Source organism: Phyllostomus discolor, chromosome 1, assembly GCF_004126475.2.
Source record: "Phyllostomus discolor isolate MPI-MPIP mPhyDis1 chromosome 1, mPhyDis1.pri.v3, whole genome shotgun sequence".
NCBI lineage: Eukaryota > Metazoa > Chordata > Mammalia > Chiroptera > Phyllostomidae > Phyllostomus > Phyllostomus discolor.
Window position 1 is genome coordinate 3837683 of NC_040903.2, and position 19282 is coordinate 3856964.

At 61.1% G+C, this 19282-nt stretch overlaps 1 protein-coding gene across 1 annotated transcript in view; it reads left to right on the forward strand.

The window, feature by feature from the left end:
* STX18 (syntaxin 18) overlaps positions 1-19282 on the forward strand; it is a 74708-nt gene that overhangs the window by 51309 nt on the left and 4117 nt on the right. Inside the window, exons 2-8 of the mRNA XM_028507886.2 lie at positions 4450-4517; positions 8975-9090; positions 10743-10820; positions 10983-11049; positions 15088-15203; positions 17367-17455; positions 19102-19160. Coding sequence (XP_028363687.1) covers positions 4450-4517; positions 8975-9090; positions 10743-10820; positions 10983-11049; positions 15088-15203; positions 17367-17455; positions 19102-19160 — 593 coding nt within the window. The remainder of the gene's footprint in view (positions 1-4449; positions 4518-8974; positions 9091-10742; positions 10821-10982; positions 11050-15087; positions 15204-17366; positions 17456-19101; positions 19161-19282) is intronic.

Below are 19282 nucleotides of genomic sequence, written 5' to 3' on the forward strand. Positions count from 1 at the left end.
ACTTCAGAGCCAGGTGGTAACATGCAGGAGGGGCCTCAGCCTGGCCTGCCGTGGCCCAGCAGACCCGTGGAGGCGGGGCGCCCGGCAGTCGGACGAGGCGGCGGCGTTGGGAGGTGGGGAAGGCTCAGCGGGGACAGGGCCGTGGGACTGGACTTCAGGAGCTGGACTTGACCCTGGAGTCAGGGCACACTTCAGGAAGGGGGCGGGGAGGTTTACCTCTTTGTTTAAAAAAGCGTTCTGATCGCCAAGGTTGTGCACACTAGTCACAGGACTTCTGAGGTACGGGAAGGTGTCGAGGCTACGGCAGCCTCCCCGCCTCCCCGCCCAGACAACCAGGTGCGCTCAGGAGCGGCACTCCAGACCCCTCCCTGCCCGTGAGCGGCGCGCCTGCCGTGTGTTCCGTGCAGGTGGGCCGCGCAGCATGCACTTCGGCAGCCGTGGACTCCCCCATGCAGAGCGTGCTCCTGGGGAGCCTGCCCCGTCGGCGGCCCCTGGGGCCAGACCTCCCTGGTGCGCGGGCTGGGATGTTTCGGTTTTGTTTGGGCTCTTTTCGCAAAGCCCCTGTGTGTGAGGACAAGTCACTCGACATTCCTTTCCCTCGAATCCAGCGACCGTGGGGAGGGACCCACTGCGCTGTTCCCTAGTCAGTGTGCTTTTGCGGTGGGTGGGTCGTGTGGAGAGCGGCAGTGCCTTGGTGGCTTTCGGAATTAGCTTTATTAGCCCGTAGCCACTTGGCGGTGAACTCGATTTATCTTCAGAGAAAGAAAGGCGAGTCGGGTGAACACCCGTGGTCTCAGAATGGAGTGTAAGCAGATGGTTTGGTTGACAGCGGCTCCCTGAAGGAGCCGGGCGCTCGCCGAGCCGGCGTGGCTGGACCCCGCGCTGTCCCAGCGCCCTGACCTCGCCTTTAACCGGAACAGGACGCCCTGCTCCATGTCCGGTGCCGCCTGGTTCCCTCGGAGGTGTGGTCTGTGCTCCTGGGGAGCAGCTCGCAGAGAGCCCCGCGCCCCGCCGGGGCAGCAGAGGTGTCCTAGTGGGCAGATACATCTCCTGCTTGTTCTGGACCGTCTACCCAAGACGTGTCACCTCGGTGTCTTCTCGCCTGTGGGATGCACGCGTAATGGGCTCTGTCTCATACGGTTGTTTCCAGGAGCAAATCGGGGAGTGGATACAGGCCACTTAGCGTGGTGCCCGCCGCATAGGACGCACTCAATAAAAGTTGGCTCTTAGCTCTGCTACTACTGTTCTGCAAAAACAGTTTTTACAGCCCTCCCTTTGTTGTAAAGCCCAGGCATATTAGGCAACTTGCTCAGAATTTCAGTTGGCAAAGCTTAAGAGTTTAGGGGAGCCTATAAAAGCACCCCTTTCTTCCCAGCCCAATTTTGGAACCAACTGAAAGAGAAATGCAGGCGTCAGAACACCAAGAGCCAAGTGGACGAGCTGGCGTTAGACCCGTGGCCAGACGTGGGCGGAGCGCAGACCAGAAGAGACCCTCTGAGGCAGTCTCTCTGCCCCTCCCTCTCGCCAGGTGAGGGTTCAGCGAGAAGGCGGCGTCTGCACCTGGGAAGGGGCCGTCACCGGACACGGACCGGCCAGCGCCTTGGTCGTGGCCTTCCAGCCTCAAAACCTGAGACATGGCGATCGCTGCCTACACCGCCCAGCCTACGCCGTGCCGTTAGAGCAGCCCAGGCTGACTGAGACGAGGCGCGTCTGTTCTCACTGCTGGTGCAGCACGTCACCGCCACCTCAGGGGCTTAAACAGCACCCGTTTACCACCCGGTGGTTCTGCGGTCGGGAGCCCGAAGGGGCCTCCCTGGGCTGACACCCCTCCCCGGGCCGGGCAGGGCTCTGCTCTTCCCGGGAGGCTCGAGAGGAGAGCCCACTCCCCGGCCTGGCCCAGCGTGTGCAGGCCGCCCGCCCCCTCCCTGCTCCCCTCCCCTGCCGCCCTCTGACCCTCTGCCGCCAGGAAGGGCCCTCGTGGTGGTGACACAGGGCCTGCCCGCCTGCCTGCAGAGTCCAGGGTCTCTCCTGCTCTGAGGTCCGCTGACGAGCAGCCTGGCTCCCGGGCCGCGCTGAGGCCCCTTCCGCCCGCCGGCAGCACAGGATCCTCGCAGGCCGCAGGGCTGGGCCCTGGACGTCTTCGGGGGTGGGGGGCGGGGGGCAGCCCTGCTCCGCCTGCTGCGGTGGGTCATCACCTGGGGATGTGCAGCCCCCCCTAGTCCGCCCCGGAGGCCCCGCTCTGTACCAGGAACTGCACCTGGCAAGCTCTGAGGACAGAGAGGGGGCCCTTTGCCCTCTGGGAGCTTGTGGTCTGGCGAGGGGGTGCCGGCCCCTCATGACTCACGTCACCGAGGAGGAGCAGGTGCTAACACGGGTGCACGTGCACGAGTAGGCCTGGCAGCGCCTGGGCGTGGGGAGGGCGTGGGGAGGAAAAGAGGCTCTGGGAGGAGGAGGAGGACCCGGCAGCGGAGAACAGAGGATGGGGCACCCCAGCGCAGGGGAACCACGTGGGCGGGCGTAGTGGGAAGTCCTGGGACTCGGCCCCGGGGGCAGGGTGGGGCAGGGTGGGGGGGTCCGAGTTCACACGGACGTCTGCAGCTGAACTGAGCAGGGCCTGGCGTGCGGTGTTTGGGGTTTGGACTTGACCCCATTGGTTAGGCCCAGAGGTAACGCGCTGGCTGCTTTCTGGCAGGTCAGCCAGCAGAACCGCTTGCTTTGGCTGCAGTGCATGTTGAGACCAGAGCTCACCGCCGCCAGAGGTCCTCGCCGGTCCACTTCCCTTGCTCTACCCGCTCATGTCGTGGGCCTGGCCCTTCGTCAGGCTGGGGACGGGAACCACGGGAAGTTCCAAGATCGAGTAATTGGGTCACATTTGTCTGTGACGCAGTGAACACTTTGCGCATCTCTTAGGTTTCTTTCCCGGCAGACTCAGAGGCCAGATTTACGCTGCAGTTCCAGAGGAAAACAGGAGTGGGTGTGGGTGTGCAGCCCTGGTCTCCAGCTGGAAAGTGTTCGGAGTGTGGGCTCAAACAGTCCCTCGAGTCCCGGCCGGTGCACGGAGGTGACACCAGGGGTGAGCCACGCTCCCAGAGCGGTGAGGCCTGGGCCCACTCAGGGCTGCTGGGCACAGGCTCGGGTGCCATACAGGCACGAGGGCGAGCCCCCGGCCGGCCGACAGGGTGTTGGACAGACTCGGCCGTCGTCATCTGGTAAATGAATGAGGACTGTGGCCACGCAGAGCTTTCTCTTTGGTTCCTGCCCTGGAGAGGCCTGAGGGCGCTTCTCCGAACTGCCCGTGGGGCTAGCCTAGACGCGGTAGGAGACGTGACCCGACCCCTCCCGACCTGCCGCAGACCACCGCGAACGTCTCTCTTGTGAAAACACCACTTCCGTGTTCCGACCTGTGCTTCCTCCCAGATACTCACTGACCCCTCCTGTGCCTTGCCTGGGCCCCTCCCTGCGTGGCTCTGGCCCCCCCCTACCCCCGACAAGCACGCGTGCAGAGAAGTTCAGCCCGAGGCCGGGCCGGGTGTAACGGAGTGCCGGCGGGTGGAGTGCATGAGGGCCGTCAAACGCAGAGCAAAGCGAAAACTCGCCGGAGTCGGCCTTGACAGTGGACCTGCGTGGAAGAGGTGGGAGCTGAGCAGGCCCTCTCAGGCCGGGCCGCGGGTGTCCGCACTATGTACAGACGGCGCCCGGAGGAAGCCGGCCGAGTGGCGGTCGAGGGACAGAGCAGGCCTCCGGCTTGGCCGGCCGCTCTCGCCTTCAGGAAACACGTCCGTCCCTGCCCCCAGCTCCTCGCTCCCCCACCCCCGCCCCTCTGCATTCCGTGGGCTTCCTCTCGCACAACCCCGTGCACAGTGCTCCACACGCAGCGGGTACTGCCCAGTCGGCGGTCACGGTGCTGGAGGTCAGCCCGCACGCGTAGAAGCCCTCCCACGTCTCCGTTCCTTTTGTCCCCCGTGGCCGGAGGGATGGTGGGGGTTTGCCGTCGGGGTGGACAGTGGCCCCTGGACCCGCAGCTCTGCTGCTCTGCATGGCCCCGTCCTCGCAGGGGAGGCTCCGGCCCGCACCCGTGCCCTGCACACCGGCCCGTGCCGCCCGGTGAAGACGCACCGGGGAGGAGTCGGCCCTCTCCCGGCACCCGCTGCATCGTCAGTGCCGGGCACACAGCAGCACCTCAGGGGGTCTCGGAGCCTGGAGGTCCGCTCTGCAGACCTCCGCCGTAGAGCCCAGCGGCCACAGGAAGGCGGAGCCTCTGGAAAGAGACCGAGGCCCGGGGATGGGGCCACTTGGGTGAAGGGGCTGCACTGGGGTCTGACACCAAAGTTGTCCGGCTTGCGGTTTCACGGTCTCTCTACAGCCTGCGTCCCGTCCTCCGTTGCCTTAAAGTTTATTCCGTGTGATGGTGACATCTGTCTCTATAAATTTCTTTTCTTTTAATTTTAGATTTCACACATCGGCAAACTGAGGGATTTTCTTCTGGAACACAGGAAAGATTATATTAATGCTTATAGGTAAGTACGTATTTTTTACCATGATTTTCTGGCTGTTCTTTTCCATACCTACATTACATTTTTAAAAAATATACTTTGTCTATTTACTTTTAGAGAGAGGAGAAGGGAGGGAGAGAAATGTCGATGTGAGAAACATCAGTTGGTTGCTTCTCAGATGTACCCCGACTGGGGGCTGAACTCACAACCCAGGCATGTGCCCTGACCGGGAATCGAACCAGCGACCTTTCAGTCTGTGGGATGATGTCCACCCAGCTGAGCCACACCAGTCGGGGCCACACCTGTATTCTCATCTTTTACTTACTGACTCTCAGAGTTGAAAGGGGGAAGATCAGTTTGGCAATGGGGCCCGCAGAGCAAGGGGGCTCCTGCACCGGTGGGGGGTGGCTGCTCTGCCAGACCCCCATCTCTGAGTCACGATTGCCCCCGCCCCGGGCCGTGTCTCCTGTCCCCATGCCCCCTCGAGTTGGCAGCTCTGGGTGCCCCGTCACCTGGTGGACGGCAGAGGTGAGTGAGACAGAGCGTCTCACGTTTAGGAAACGGGTGGAGGGACGATACAAGCCACGTGAGGGCGGCCTGTGGGGAGCTGAGCCCCTGCCTCCAGGGAGGGCTGTGGTCAGGGGGATTTTTAAAAAGAGAGGAAGCATTTTGACCGAGGCTTCCGGAACGGTTTCTGGAGCAGACCCCAGCTCCCACCGGTCAGGGACGCCGCAGGGCGGGTCTCCGGTCTCCTCCTGCGCCCACCTCCCCCCGCGCCCTGGGACGCCGTCGTGTGCTCTGTGATGGGGGGAGGGGGGCAGTTGGACCTGGACGGGACGTCAGGCGGCGCAGCCGGAGGCCCTCCCCGTCGGGGAGCAGCGGTGTTCGCGCTGCAGAGCCCCCCGTCCTCGCACGGAGCGGGAGTGGGACAGCAGGAAGGAGACCTTCTGGCGTTTTTCAGAAACCTCGTCAGTGGCTACAGAAGGAAACTAGTTTGTATAAACTCTTTAACAGAGAACATAGCTATATGCCTCAGGTGAATTTTAGATAGTCCCTGCCACTTTGTTCACTGGAACAAGCAGGCAGATTTACACATTTCAGTGCATTTCATTTGTGTAATTTAAAAATATACTAAAATTATTATTCTAGCAAATAGCAGAAATTATTCTAATGCATAGTACCAAGAAGTCCTTATTTTTTAAGTTTAGCTCAAAGAGTCGGTCAACACTAGATGGCAGTGTGAGTTGCATTTCTGAACGTGTTTGTGTGCCGAGTACCGGTTTCATGGTCTCTTAGAATGGGAGTCGCTCTGTTCTTTTCCATACCTACATTACATTTTTTAAAAATATACTTTGTCTATTTACTTTTAGAGAGAGGAGAAGGGAGGGAGAGAAATGTCGATGTGAGAAACATCAATTGGTTGCTTCTCAGATGCAAACTTCAGCACGCCGGTCTCGACCTTCAGTCTCGGGCTCCTGTGGGTGGGGGAGCCCTTCCCGGGAATGCCCTGCTCACGTCCCTTCGCCTCGGGGAGGCGTCCCGCTGGGTGGAGGCGTTACCGTGGCCTCGGCTCCGCCATCCGCCTCATTGTAGCCGGGAAACCCCGTGTCCTCCTCCAAACCAGGGCTCGGCGCGCTGCAGCCTGCATCTGTGCAGCCTGCGCAGGAAGAACAGCTTTTACACGTTTAAATGGCGGGGGGGGGGGGGGGGGGGCGGATAATGACGCTTCACCCCACGTGGAAATCATGTGAAACTCGGAGTTGAGTGTGAGCTAACAGGGGTGCCTGGAACAGCACCGTGTCCGTTCGGCGGCGAATTTCTGTGGCTGCCTTGGCGCTGCACCAGCAGAGGTGAGTGGCCGTGGCAGGCCGCACGGCCCGCAGCGTCCCGTGCTTACATGCTGCGCGTGTTTGCGGAGCCCTGCCTGAGGTAATCGGGGTGATAGTCCCTTGCCAGCTAGTGGGGAGACTCAGATAAGACAACAGGAGTTAGGCCCTGGCTGGTGTGTCTCGGTGGACTGAGTGCCGGCCTGTGAACCAAAGGGTTGCCAGTTCAATTCCCAGTCAGGGCACACGTCTGGGTTGTGGACCAGGTCCCCAGTAGGGGGCGCGTGAGAGGCAACCACACACTGATGTTTCTCTCCTTCCCTTCCCCTCTCTAAAAATAAATAAATAAAATCTTTTAAAAAATGACAACAGGAGTTGAAATGCAGTACAAAAAGAAAAAGCACCTGATTGATTGATAACAAAGACTGCTGTGTCCTAATCAGACACAGGGTGTTATTCTGAACCTCTGATTGTAACAGAGTCACTGGGGCGGCTCTGGGGCGGCACAGCTCAGCTCCCCCTCAACCCCAGTGTCTGCAGACCCCCACGGCCAGCCTCCCTCCAGCGCCTTTCCCTCCGCCAGCATCGATGGCGGCAGACGCTGGGACTGAGGGCCAGGGTTCCTGGGGCCAGGCCCGCTCTGCCCTCCACTGGCCGAGCGACTCGCGTGTCTGGTGGGGCTGTAGCGCCTGAGGCTTTCCTAGTCTTGACCAGCCTATCGTCCCTTTCCCAGCCAGCCAATGTCCCCTGAGTTCCACCCTAGCCCCGTTTTCAGTCCCTCTGGAAGAGCAAGGGCCCTGGGGCCGTCACACCTGAGAGCCAGCATCAGCTCCGCCAGGTGTTGGTCATGTGGGTGCACGCAGCTCACTCCACGGCCGCCTCGGGCTTGTTGGCCGGTTTGCAAACTGCGGACCATGCCCTTAATGAGGATTAAATGCGAGGGTTCTTGGCACACGTGAGTCCCTTGGCGAATGGTAATTGAATTGGAATACCCTTTGACCTATGATGCAGTTGGGGTGGTCGTTTAAAGCAGAAAGCACCTCTGTCTCCTGCCAGAGGGAGGTGGGAGGGGGAGCAGGAGAGAGGCGGGTGCAGGAGGCAGGTGCCGTGACTGGGAGGGAAGTGCCGCCAGTTCCACCCCCAGCAGAAGCTCAGGTGCCGGCCGTGCTCGGGTCTGCGGGCGGGCGGCCCTCATGAGGGGGGGCCTGAATTATGCAGCCTCACTTGGCCGAGTGGGGGGCACAGAGCAGCCCCGGCTCCCGGGGCACAGGCAGCGGGGGCGGGTCCCTAAAGAGCGGGTGAGAGGGGGGTGCAGCACAGAACCTCTGCCGTCCAAGCAGGCAGGCCCCGAAGGGCGAGGAGGGGGAGAGGAGCTGTGGCCGGCAGGTCCTCGTTCTGCCCGGTTCCTCTGCCCAGCTGTCAGTCAGGGGAGCCCCTCCCCTCCCAGGGGCAGGGCGGGGGAGGGGAGGGGAGGAGGCTAGGGTCCCCCTCAGGGAGGTGACGGGCATAGAAACCCCACGGGGACTCAGGAGGCCTGGGGAAGAAGCAGTGTCCTCGGTGCCTGCCGTCTGTTCGGAGGGAGGGTGCCGCCCTGTCCTCCTCTCGTCCCGGTGAGTCCTCCTGCCCAGGCCCTGGGCCGCCGGAAGCCCGCCCCGACACAGACCTCCCCCCGTCTGGTAGACGCGCCTTTTCCGCAACATCCTGGCAACAGGACGTCCTTGGCTTCCGTTGTCACCAACAGGATAACCGCACTGTTGTTGGTTCCCAGCTGAAGGGGCTCAAGTGCAGTGTGTCCGAAGGGAGTGCCACTTGTTAATCGTGGGACCAGTGTTGTCAGGTTGACCCTTAGGCCTGTTCCGTCTCACCGAGCGGAGGTTCCACTGAGTCAGAACGTAGCACAGGAAGGCGTTCCTCCGACGTTCTTGGAACTGGTTGTCTGCAGGCGCCTGTCTGCCCGGCCCTGTCCGCCTCCCCGTCTGATGGGATCTCTGGGGTGCCTCCCCTCGGCCCGCCTGGCACCCGCTATGCACGGGCTGGCCGCTCCCCCCGTGGGTCCCACCTCCCCATCAAGTGTCAGTCTCCCCGTCGTACAGCACGCTCTGTGGGGTGGGGGGGGGTCAGAAATGAGCCTTGTTCAGCTGCGAACCCCCGACCCCTGCTGAAGCACCGGCCCTGGGGGTAGGGGGCGGGAGTGTGTAATCGAGTCCGTGAATGAACCGTGAGGGCCAGACAAGTGCATGGAAGGCACCGGGAACGGTGCCTGGTAAATGTCAGGTGCCCAGCTCGTGTCGGCACGCCTGCTCGTGTGAAAGCGTGCGTGTGTGCGGTGGCCGCCCGTGGTGCTGCATCTGGGCCCGGGGTCGTGATGGGGCCTCGAGGGCTCCGCCCGCCCCGTGTCCGCCGCACCCTCCCTCTGCTGGGCCGCTCGCTCTGGTCTCTGCGGGGCTCCGTGTGCCCACCAGCCTTCTGGGTAGGTCCCACCGTCCAGATGCCCCCTCCCCTCTCAGCCTGGCCGGCCCCCGCCCCTGCAGGTCTCAGTGGGGTCACTTCAGGGGTGCTCGTCTTCCCTTCGCACCCCGAGCAGACGGCGGGAGGTACTCACCCCCCCCCCCGCCCTTCCCTCCTGCCGCTCACCCCCCTCCCTCCCTCCCCCAGCCACGTCATGTCTGACCACGGGAGGATGACAGACACTGAGCGGGACCAGATCGACCAGGACGCGCAGACCTTCATGCGGACCTGCTCGGAGGCCATCCAGCAGCTGAGGACTCAAGGTGAGGTGTCCGGGGACGCGGCGGGCAGCCGCCCCTGCCGCCTTCTCGGCTTCCGGCAGCACAGCCCCTGGGGCGGGGGGGTCCTCTCGTGCGCCTGTTTGGGTCCGGGCTTCGAACCTGTGAAGTCTGTCTGCTCCTGGTCAGGGTTTAGCCTGAGCTGTCACCGTAACAGAGGCCGTAATTCCAGGTTACCTGCATGGGCAGAGGGGGGTGGAAAAGGCCTCTCCAGACAGGATTGAAAATGGACTTTGGGGCCAGGGTCACAGGAAGTGGGCGTGCGGGTGTGTGTGCACACGGGTGTGCGTGATGCCTGGGCTCCGTGTGGCGTTCCCTCGGTCCCTGTGGACAGCCGCAAGCGAGGGCGATCCACGCCCTCTACTCCCGCTGTGAGGTGAACGCCAGGCTCGGGCTCTCGAGGTTTGGGGGAAGGCTCCGGAGCCTCCCTCCACACCGGGTCCGAGTCTCCCAGCCTCAGGCCGGTCGCCCGATGGTGCCGGGCCTTGTTCCTTCCCCGGACCGGGAGGCCGTCACAGGGCACAGCACGCAGGGCCGCTGTGAGCGGTGAGCCCTCACGGCGCGCCCAGGACCCTGGCGGGCCCTCCTCCGGTTGTGTCCTCTCACTGTCTGTCACCGTGTGTGAGGCTGAGGGAGGCCCTGAGGTGGCTTCCCAGGTCACCTGTCCCCCTTGATTGTGTTTTCGTTTGCTTGGGCAGATACGGAATGCAGTCAGCAGTGTAGAGTTCAAAGTGACCAAGGGCTGCTGTGCCCTTGACACAGACTTTCGTTTGGGGAGCTTCCATTAGAACGCTGGAGCGTCTGATGAAAGCCCAGTGTCACGGGCCCTCCGAGTCCCCCACCTGCCCCCAGGTGAAGGGCATAAACCACGCCCCCTGCCCTTACGGGTCTGCGCTGACAGGTCCTGGAAAAGACGCACAAACACTAACAAAACCAGGAATGAGTGCCAGCGCCTGCACCCCGGGCTCCTTATTGCCACAGAACCTTCGTTTCCTCGTGTGTGAAACCAGCTCAGTCAGAGTAGCCGTCTGGATGGCTTTGATGACCAGCAATGACGTGTGTCGAGTATTGTACTGGCAGCCTGCACGTAGTAGGTGCTCATCCACTCCGTTACTGGGAGCTGCCCTGTCGAAGTGAATGGCGCAGACTGTAAGAAGATGCAGCAGTGTGCAGAGGAAAGGCATCCCTGTGGGTGGGAGTCCGGGGAGGTCCCACCCCTCATCTGCAGACATGGGGTGGGCGTGGCCAAGGGGAAGGGCGGAGCCTCCCGGCTCAGCACTGCCCAGGCAGCGGCAGCGGCAGCGGCAGCAGCAGGCCGGCGAGAGTGATTTCAATGTGTTATTGAAGGTCAGCCGGAGCCCCGGGCGCCGCTAACACAAGCGGGTCAGCTCTCAGGAAGTGGGGCGCTATAAAAACCGTGAAGCACGTGACTGCGGTTTTCTGCGGGTTTAATCTCTCACTCCCGTACAGCCTGATAAGTCTTCCTCTTCACAAAGCGTCCTGTCACTTGACCCCCCACTGTCTCAGAGCTGTATTTTAAAGACCGCTTTGAATGCAGCCGTCTCCCTGAGGAAGCCTCCGACTGCTTCCCCAGCGCAGCCGAGCGTGGTGACCTGAGTGTCCTCTTTCCTCTGCAGCCCGCAAGGAGCTCCAGTCCCAGCAGGTGAAGGAGCACCGGGGCGCCGTGGTGGACTTCGTCGAGGACTACTTGAAAAGTACGGCATCGCGGCGTAGCGGCCAGCGCGGCATTCACACTGGCTGGGGTGGGCGGGTTAGCTCTGCCGGCTGAAGACCGTGGTGTCTCCTTGTAGTTAATGGTCTCGTTGCCTGAGGAGTGGTTTTAAATGGTCTGTTTTCTGGTGTTTTCCCTCCAACAGGAGTGTGCAAACTGTACTCAGAACAAAGAGCCATCCGGGTGAAGCGAGTGGTGGATAAGAAACGACTGTAAGTATTGCCTCTGTCAGGCTCCGTAATTAATCCCGGGGACAGCGTCGATGGTGATGATGATGGTGACGGTGACGGTGACAGCGCAGGTCCCTTGGTGCCGTGCTGGGGTGTCCGCACGGAACGCCGCGGCCGCTGCTCCCCGGGCTCCTCCGTGTGTTAGGCGCGTGCTGGACTCCCGGCTCGCAGCCGCCCCCCGGCCCCTCGCAAGGCAGGTCACCCGTTACCCTCGTTTTATAGGTGGGAGACCTAATTGTTCTAAAGAAGAATTTAAAGGGAAACAACAGTAGAGTGGATGAAGCTGAGAATCAAATCATAGATTTGGAAATAAGGAAGCAAAAAACAACCAGTCAGAACAAGAGGAAAAAAGAACCCAAAGAAGCGAGGATAGTATGAGCAGCCTCTGGGACAACTTCAGGACGTCCAACATTGGCGTTATAGGGGTGCCAGGAGGAGAAGAGAAAGAGCAAGAAATTAGAAATCTATTTGAAAAAAATAATGAAACAAAATTTCCTTAATTTGGTGATGGAAATAGACAAGCAAGTCCAGGAAGCACAGAGTCCCAAACAAGTTGGATGCAGAAAGGCCATCTGAGACACATCATAATTAAAAATGCCAAAAGTTAAAGAGAGAATCTTGAAAGCAGAAAGAGAAAAGCAGTTAGTCACCTACAGGGGCGTTCCCATAAGACTGTCACCTAATTCCTCAAAAGAAACTTTGCAGGCTACAAGGAATTGGCAAGAAATATTCAAAGTCATGAAAAGCAGGGACCCAGCCAAGATTGCTCTACCCAGCACAGCTGTCATTTAGAATTGAAGGGCAGATAATGAGCATCCCATACAAGAAAAAGACCAAAGGAATTTATGATAATCAAACCATTATTATATGAAATGTTAAAGGGGCTTATTTAAGAAAAAGATCAAAACTGTGAACAATAAAATGGTAGTAAATATATAGCTATCAACAATTGAATCTAAAAAACAAACTAAACAAACAAGAACAGGACAGTGTCATAGGTATGGAGAGCATTTTGACGGTCTCCAGATGGGAAGGGAGTGGGGGCAATGGGTGAAGAGGAGAGGGGACTAAGACGCACAAGTAGGCAGCTACAGAATAGCCATGGGGAGGGCAAGTCCAGTACAGGAAGCGGAGCAGCCAAAGAACTTACGCATGACCCAAGGACGTGAGCAATGGTGGGGGGACTGCCTGAGGGAGTGGGGGGTGCTGGGTGGAGGAGGGCAGGGGGGGAATCAGGACAAATGTAATAACATAATAAGATATAATTTTTTAAAAGCCTCCCCTTTGTGAACAGTCAGTGCGCAGCCCAGAGTGGGGCAGTGGGGTGGGCATGTGCAGTGGCGGGGAGCGCGTTTCCCAGAGCGGGTCAGGTTCAGCGCAGGCCCCGGAGCCCCAGCGAGGAGCGGGTGCGTGCACGTGCGCGTGGGGAGGGCTGGCAGTGGAGACGGCGGGGGGACTGTGCACGGAGGGACTGGTCAGATAGCAGCTGCTGTGTGAGGGTGACAGGAGCCGGGCTTGTCCCTGCTGGGGCAGTGAGAGGGAAGGAGCCGGAACGGACCCCGTGGTGGTGGTGGCTGGGAGTGGGAGACACTGGTGTGCACTCACGGCCTGCGGTTTCCGTAGGTAGATACAGATGTGGTGGTAAACGTGTGCGTGCAGGTGTGCAGGCGTGCAGGCGCAGGGGTGTATCTTCTAGCGCTGTCCACCGAGAGGGCCTGGGCCCAGGGATGCCCCAGCGGCCATACGCACACGTAGCCCTCGGGTCTTGGCTTCTAAATAGCAAGTTCAGCTTCCAGGAACCAGGGCTCCTTGGAGAAATGCTGATTCTGGGGCCGGGCAAGTCTACAATGAGCCTGGAGCATTTCGTTGCACCGGAAAGCAAGGAAGGTCGCAGAGAAAGAGGGGAACGTGTGAAAAGGGCATAAGCCACTTTGAAAGGGCTTCTCCTGGCCGAACTGGAGCCAGGTAGAGCGTCCTCGCCGATGGTGGTAGCCGGCTGCGACCCACTGCACATCGTGCGCCCATCTAGCTAGGAATGAGTAAGTGACCAAACTGAAAGTTTGAAAAGGTTCATTACCTAGGGCCAAAGCGTCCCCTGCCCCAGGCGTTCATGATTGCAAAGCGGGAGGGAGTGAGTTCTCGGTGGGGAAGGGGGGCAGGCACCACCTCCACCAGGCAGCCCCAGCGCACTCGGGCGCCGCTGGTCAGGAGGAGGAGGAGGAGGAGACTGCGCCGGGAACGCCGCCTCCTCTTCAGTGCAGAGGCCGCGACCTGCATCCGACCGCGGGAAAGGGCTGGCCAGGCTCAAGCTGAGGGTGGCCTGCTGGCCGTGTTTGTTTTCTCCATTTCTTTTTTCTCTCCAGGAACATAATACGTTTTCTCATTCATTACAGTGTTTTTTTTTGTATCTTTTAAGAACATCTTTCAGTTTTTCACATAGGGGTTTTGGACTTTTTTTGTTAAATTGGTTTATGCTGCGGTTTGTATCGTATTTTTCATTGTTGGTGTTTACCTCCTGTGCGGGCGTTGCACACGGAGTCTCTGCCGTCGTGCCTTCCAACCGTACACCAGGCACTGAGGGTGCGGGGCTCCGTCGCCGCTCCGGCCCCATCGCCGCTCCTGCCCCGTCGGCGGGGCCGAGGCACCGGGCGTGTCTTCTATGCCCACCGCGGCAGGGCACGTGTTCCAAAGGAGGCCGCAGCAGACCCACCCCCGCCCGCCCACGAGGTCTGCTCAGAATTCGATGTTGTCACTGCTCCTCCGAGAGGCTGAGGCCTCTGTCCCCTCCCCTGGAGCCCCGGTGGGCCATCGCACCTGCCTGGGCTGTGGAGCAGGGCCATGGAGCAGGGCCGAAAGGACGGTGTGTGGCTTCTGGGACCGAGGTGTGGAAGGTGTGGGAGCCTCTGCCAAGTGGGTCTCCGAGACTGCTCTGGGCGGACCAGCCGCTCTGCGGTCACACACCTGGGGCTCCCCTGGCTGTCACCCCTCCGGTGGAGCAGCCCACCTGCCATCTGGCAGTGCCGGATCCTGTCAGCCGACACTGGTTGCATCTCCTCTGAATGTACGTGGTTCTCTCTGCTCACGGTCTGGCTGCCTGCTCCCACGACTCACCGCAGATCTCGGCACCCTGCCTGTAATCCCGTAGCACCGCGTGGGTTCCCGGGAAGCCGTTACAGGGGCTGGCGTTTCACAGCCAGGGCGTTTCCTCTCGCGTCAGCCTTTTACCGAAAGTGGTAACGCGTCCACTCCTTCAGCGTGTGGTTGCTAAGCCACACCGAGTGCCAGACACTCGTCCGGACCCGGGCCCAGCCCACAGGGTGCACAGAGTCCCGGACCTCGCCCTGAGCGTGCGCTGTGGGGGGCGAGACGGACGAGAGAAACAGACGGGCGACGAGCAGGTCGTTCTAGACCCGGGGTTCGTCCCAGACCGGGGGTCGTCCCAGACCGTGGGGTCCGTGCAGGGGAGGACAGGCGGGCGCCCCAGTGCAGAGCAGCCGGAGGAGCTTTGTTCGGTTCCTGAGACAAGTTGGTTCCATCCAGTGGATGTTTAAGGTCTCGTTCTTTATATTTAAACCACTTCAAGACGCCACTTTCCCATGTGTTGTGTGAAGGGTGTGTGTGTGTGTGTGTGTGTGTGTGTGCGTGTGTGTGTGTGCGTGCGCGGCAGCACTCTGCACTGGTGGGAAACAGCCGACGATCTGCATGTGCTGAACTAAGAGGAGGAGGCAGCCCGCGCCGCCCGCATGCTGAGCCTGGTGTCAGCGTGCAGACGCTTCCGGCGCTCTTCCCTCCCTTCAGCCCACGCTGGCCACGCCCCCCTGCGCGCTGTGGCCGGGGTGCGCAGTCCTGGCCCTGCAGGTGTGACACGGGGGCCCTGTATTGAGCGCGGGCTGGAGGCGGTGGCTCCGCCCCCGGCAGAGGGCACTGGACAGGCCTGCCGGGGTCACGTGGGGCTCCCTCCTGTGGTCGAAATGGGATTTGGTTGCCTAAGCAAATTGTGTGACTGCTGGTTATTTTTAGATCCAAGCTGGAACCAGAAGCAAATCCAAAGACCAGAGACTCCACGTCCTCTGAGAAAGTGTCACAAGATCCTTCCAAAGAGGCAGAAGAAAAACCCACCCCTGAAGAACATCCAGGTGCGCATTCCACTCAGCACCCGTCCTGCCTTGCGTCCTGCCTTCCGACCTGCCTTGCGTCCTGCCTTCTGACCTGCGGGCACAACACAAGCAGGCAGGACGGCGCCCAGGCCCGGGCCGTGTGCTGTGTGTCCTCACCTGAAGCCGAAGGGACTTGGCAGCGGCCTTTCCCCCGTCACAGTGGGCCTTGCTGGCCGCTGCTGGGACGGGGTGGGGGGCGCCCCCATCGCCGGGGCACTGGCAGGCCCGGGACCAGGGGCCTGCCTGACGGGGCCGCACAGCACGGGCGGCACTGGGGACTCGGGAGGAGACGTCGGAGGTCTCTGCCCAAGGGTCGTTGCATGTCAGTCTCAGGAAAAGGGGCACTGCCCCCCTGCCCCCCGTCCCCAGTTTCAGGGTGCTGCCCTGTGTGCTGGGGCAGCGGGAATCCACGAATACTAGTGGGAGGCCAGGAAGCATGGAGAGGGGTGTGGGGAGGGGCGGAGCCAGTAAAGAAGGTGCCTCGGGTGAAGCGTGTGTGTGGGTGGGGGCAGGGGCGGGAACTAAGGTTGGGACGGCACCCAGACCTGTTTGGTCACCAGTGGGGCCCTGGGTGCCGGGCCCCGGCGTCTGGCCTTGCCTGCTGGCCTTGCTGTGCCGGTCGGGGCAGAGACCGGCACCAGCGAAGGGAGCGCCGGCTGGTTCCCGAGGCAGGTGTCAGCGTGGCTCCCGGGGCACACGGGAGCCTGTTTGAGCGCGAGTTCCCTTAACTAACCCTCGCCTCGCCATCCGGCTCAGACATGACCTTCGCTTGCCTCTGGGGCGAATGGTATTTGTGTTCCCAATTTCATGTCCTTAAAAAACATAAAAGCAAAAGCTTGACATGGATGCCCTGATGAGGCCCCTTCGGGGACAGCGGGCTCGGGGCTCAGGGCGGGGGCGGGGGGAGGAAGCGCAGATGCTCGCGTGGAAGAAGGTCATCTCGGGGGCTCCGCGTCGGCCTCCAGGGGAGCTTCCTGCCCGTCTCCCACAAACACACGTCGTCTCTAGGCTACACAGGTGTTTCGCACGTGTGCAGAGGACGCAAGATTTTATGTAACTGTGTCTTTTGTAAATACGATAACGGTTCTGGGGGGAAAGCCACACAGCCAGTTTTTAAACACTCGCCCGAGTCGCAGGCGACATGGAGGTTTGGGCGGTGAAGTGGCCCCGGGCAGCTGTGCCCTGCACACGGCCGCCCGGTCGCTGCGCTCCTTCCCCGATCGGCCTCAGAACACACACTCAGGACGCTGTCCATCTCCAGGGGCGGGCGGGGGTCAGCTGTGGGAAACTTCCTGAGATTAAGAAGAAAAGAAAGCAGTGGCACCTGCCTTTGAGTCCATAAAAGGTCGTCTGGCCCTAAGCGGCTCACACTCTGCCCGCCAGCCGCTCACGCCAGGGGTCCAAGCTGGGGTCTGCTAACACACGCACAGCACAGACCAGCACCCGGCGCCGTGGTCCGGGAAAGCTGAACAGCCGGGCCGTCAGCAGGCGGGGGTTACCTAGGAGCAGAGGGCGCTCGCAAGGGAGCACTGCGCAGTGACTCACGAGAGTGGCGTGGGTCTGTGCGGCCGTGCAGGGCTGCCTCCCAGGCACGCGTTAGACCGTGAAAGGCACGTTTTAGACCAGTCCGTGTGCGCGCGCTCAGACGGAGTCTCGAGGCCATGTCAGAGCGCGGCCGAGGCTGCCTGCGGGAGCGGAGCGGTAGGGCCGTTTGTCCCCGCACTCCGTGTGCCTGCGGCTCTTCGCAGTGGGAACGCCCAGGCGCCCCCGTTCTTCCGGAAGGGGGCCGTCAGGGGGTGTGTGTGCGGGCTCTGAAGGGACGTGCAGGGGAGGCCGGTCTGGAAGAGCTGCTGAGGCCAGCGCAGCACTGAGACTCCGCAGGGTCCCTCACGCCTCCCCCACATGCGGGCTCACACACACATGCACACACGCACACCCAACCAGGTGCACGCGAGCATGCAAACCCGCGTGTGCGGCGCACAGACACGCCGGCCTGGACGCCGCGGCAGAGCCGCGCTGCCGTGCCCGGGTGTTGGCCGACAGACAGACGCGAGGTTCTCTTCCTTCCCGTGCTCGTCGCGTCTGCCGGTTCTGAAGTGAGTATTGTGCCTTCTGCTTAGTTTTAATTTTTTTTTTTAGCAGAAAAGGCTCCGGCTGAAGCACAGCCCGAGTTGGGGACCTGGGGAGACGGCAAAGGTGAAGACGAATTGTCCCCAGAAGAAATACAAATGGTAACGCTGTTCTCTGCCTAATCCTTTATCTTTAACCAGTTCGAGCGGGAATATCCACTGAGTAGGAGGTCATCCCAAATACCCGTGCCTTGGTCTTCATACTGAGCTTTAAAAATTATATTTTAGATACAATTTGTCCACTAGGTTTTTTCTTTTTTTTTTTAAGATTTTATGTATCTGTTTTTAGAGAGGGGAAGAGAAACATCAATGTGTGGTTGCCTCTTGTGTGCCCCCTACTGAAGGCCTGGCCTGAAAGTCAGGCATGTGCCCTGACTGGGAATCGAACCGGCAACCCCTTGGTTCACAGACTGACTCTCAATCCACTGTGACCAGCCAGGACTGCCCACTAGGTTTTCTAATTCTTTGTATGCTTTACATTTTAAATTTCTAGTAACATAATAAACAAAGAAATTACTGTGGAACAATTTTAGTAATGTTAGTATCTTTTCAGCAGCAGTAAAATGTTTTCGAGACTAAGTGGTCTTTTATAATCGCTGCTCTGCTGCCCTTTAAGTGCTCAAATCGCTGGCGTCACGGCGACGTGAGGACAGCGTAAGTGGTGACCGCACCGCAACTGCCTCCCTCGCCTTGTTCCGGCTCCCTGTCCTCCGGCCGCCACGCGCCGCAGTCTGCCAGCTCGGGCTGGGTCTCCAGAGGGAGCCAGCAGGGTGCCGGGAGCCTCGCCAGCCCCTGGACGGCAGTGTGGCTCCTCCGGGCGAGGGCGTGATGCAGCCAGGCGGCCCCCGGCCCCCGGCGGTGGGTGCCCCCCGGAAACACTGCCCTCCAGCTCAGAGCTGAGAAGCTGGCCCCCACACAGCAGCACCCCGGGGGGTGTCCTGGACAGAGGCTGGCACCTCCGCCTGCGCAGCAGTGTGCAGGGGACGGAACTTCCCAGTGCGCGTTCTCTCCGTGACGTTCTTAATGTGCGCAGTAAGGGGCGGGGGGCGTGGCCGTCTCCTTTTAACTTCGGTGGAAAGCAGTGAGGGTCCCGCCCAGGTCCCTAGTTGCTCAGAGCAACACTTAGGACGACTGGGGGGAGGGGGGCACGTTTCCACCCCAAGTCTGATCGGGAGGTGAGTGGACCGCCGCGCCTGAGCTCGGCCGGCGAGGAAGGGCCCGGGCTCCGCCCAGTGGAACCTCCCCGACGCAGGCACTCGCGTGCCCGGGCTCCTGCTCCTCACGGCTGCCCGCACACCTTTCGGGACTCACATGCCATGTGCTCAGGGAGGCCCTCCCTGGCCGCCCCGCCAGGACTCTCCCGGGACTGGCTGTGGAGGGTCCCAGGAAGGAGTCTGCGGACCCTTCTGCGGAGTAATAAGCAGAGCTGGCTTGGACCTCTGTGGGCTGGGATGCTCCTGAGCTGAGGACGGGACGGAGATGCCTTCAGGTAGCCTGCCAGGCCCCGCCCTCCCTCCAGCACCTCTCGTCTCCGGGATGCACCGGATGCGGATGTTTTCACCCTGACAGCCGGGCGCTTCCGGGGTGCCCGCGGCCCCGAGCTGGAGCGGCGCGTGGTGGTTCTGGCGGAGGGATCTCAGAGGCAGGCTCCTGTGCGGGTGTGCCGCTGGGCCCGTGCCTTTGGCCGCGTCACTCTTGAGACTTGGGCTCAGTGTGACGTCACCTTTAACGCATGCGTTTCCTCGCAGTTTGAACAAGAAAACCAGCGCCTCGTCGGCGAGATGAACAGCCTGTGCGACGAAGTGAGGTACGGGGGTCGTGCCCGCGTGCGCGCGTGGCCTCGTGTGCGGCTTCTCCGGGACCGTGGGCCTCCCTGCACTCACTCTGCGGCCCCGCCGCCCGCGTGTGGCTCCCAGGCAGCGTGTAGCC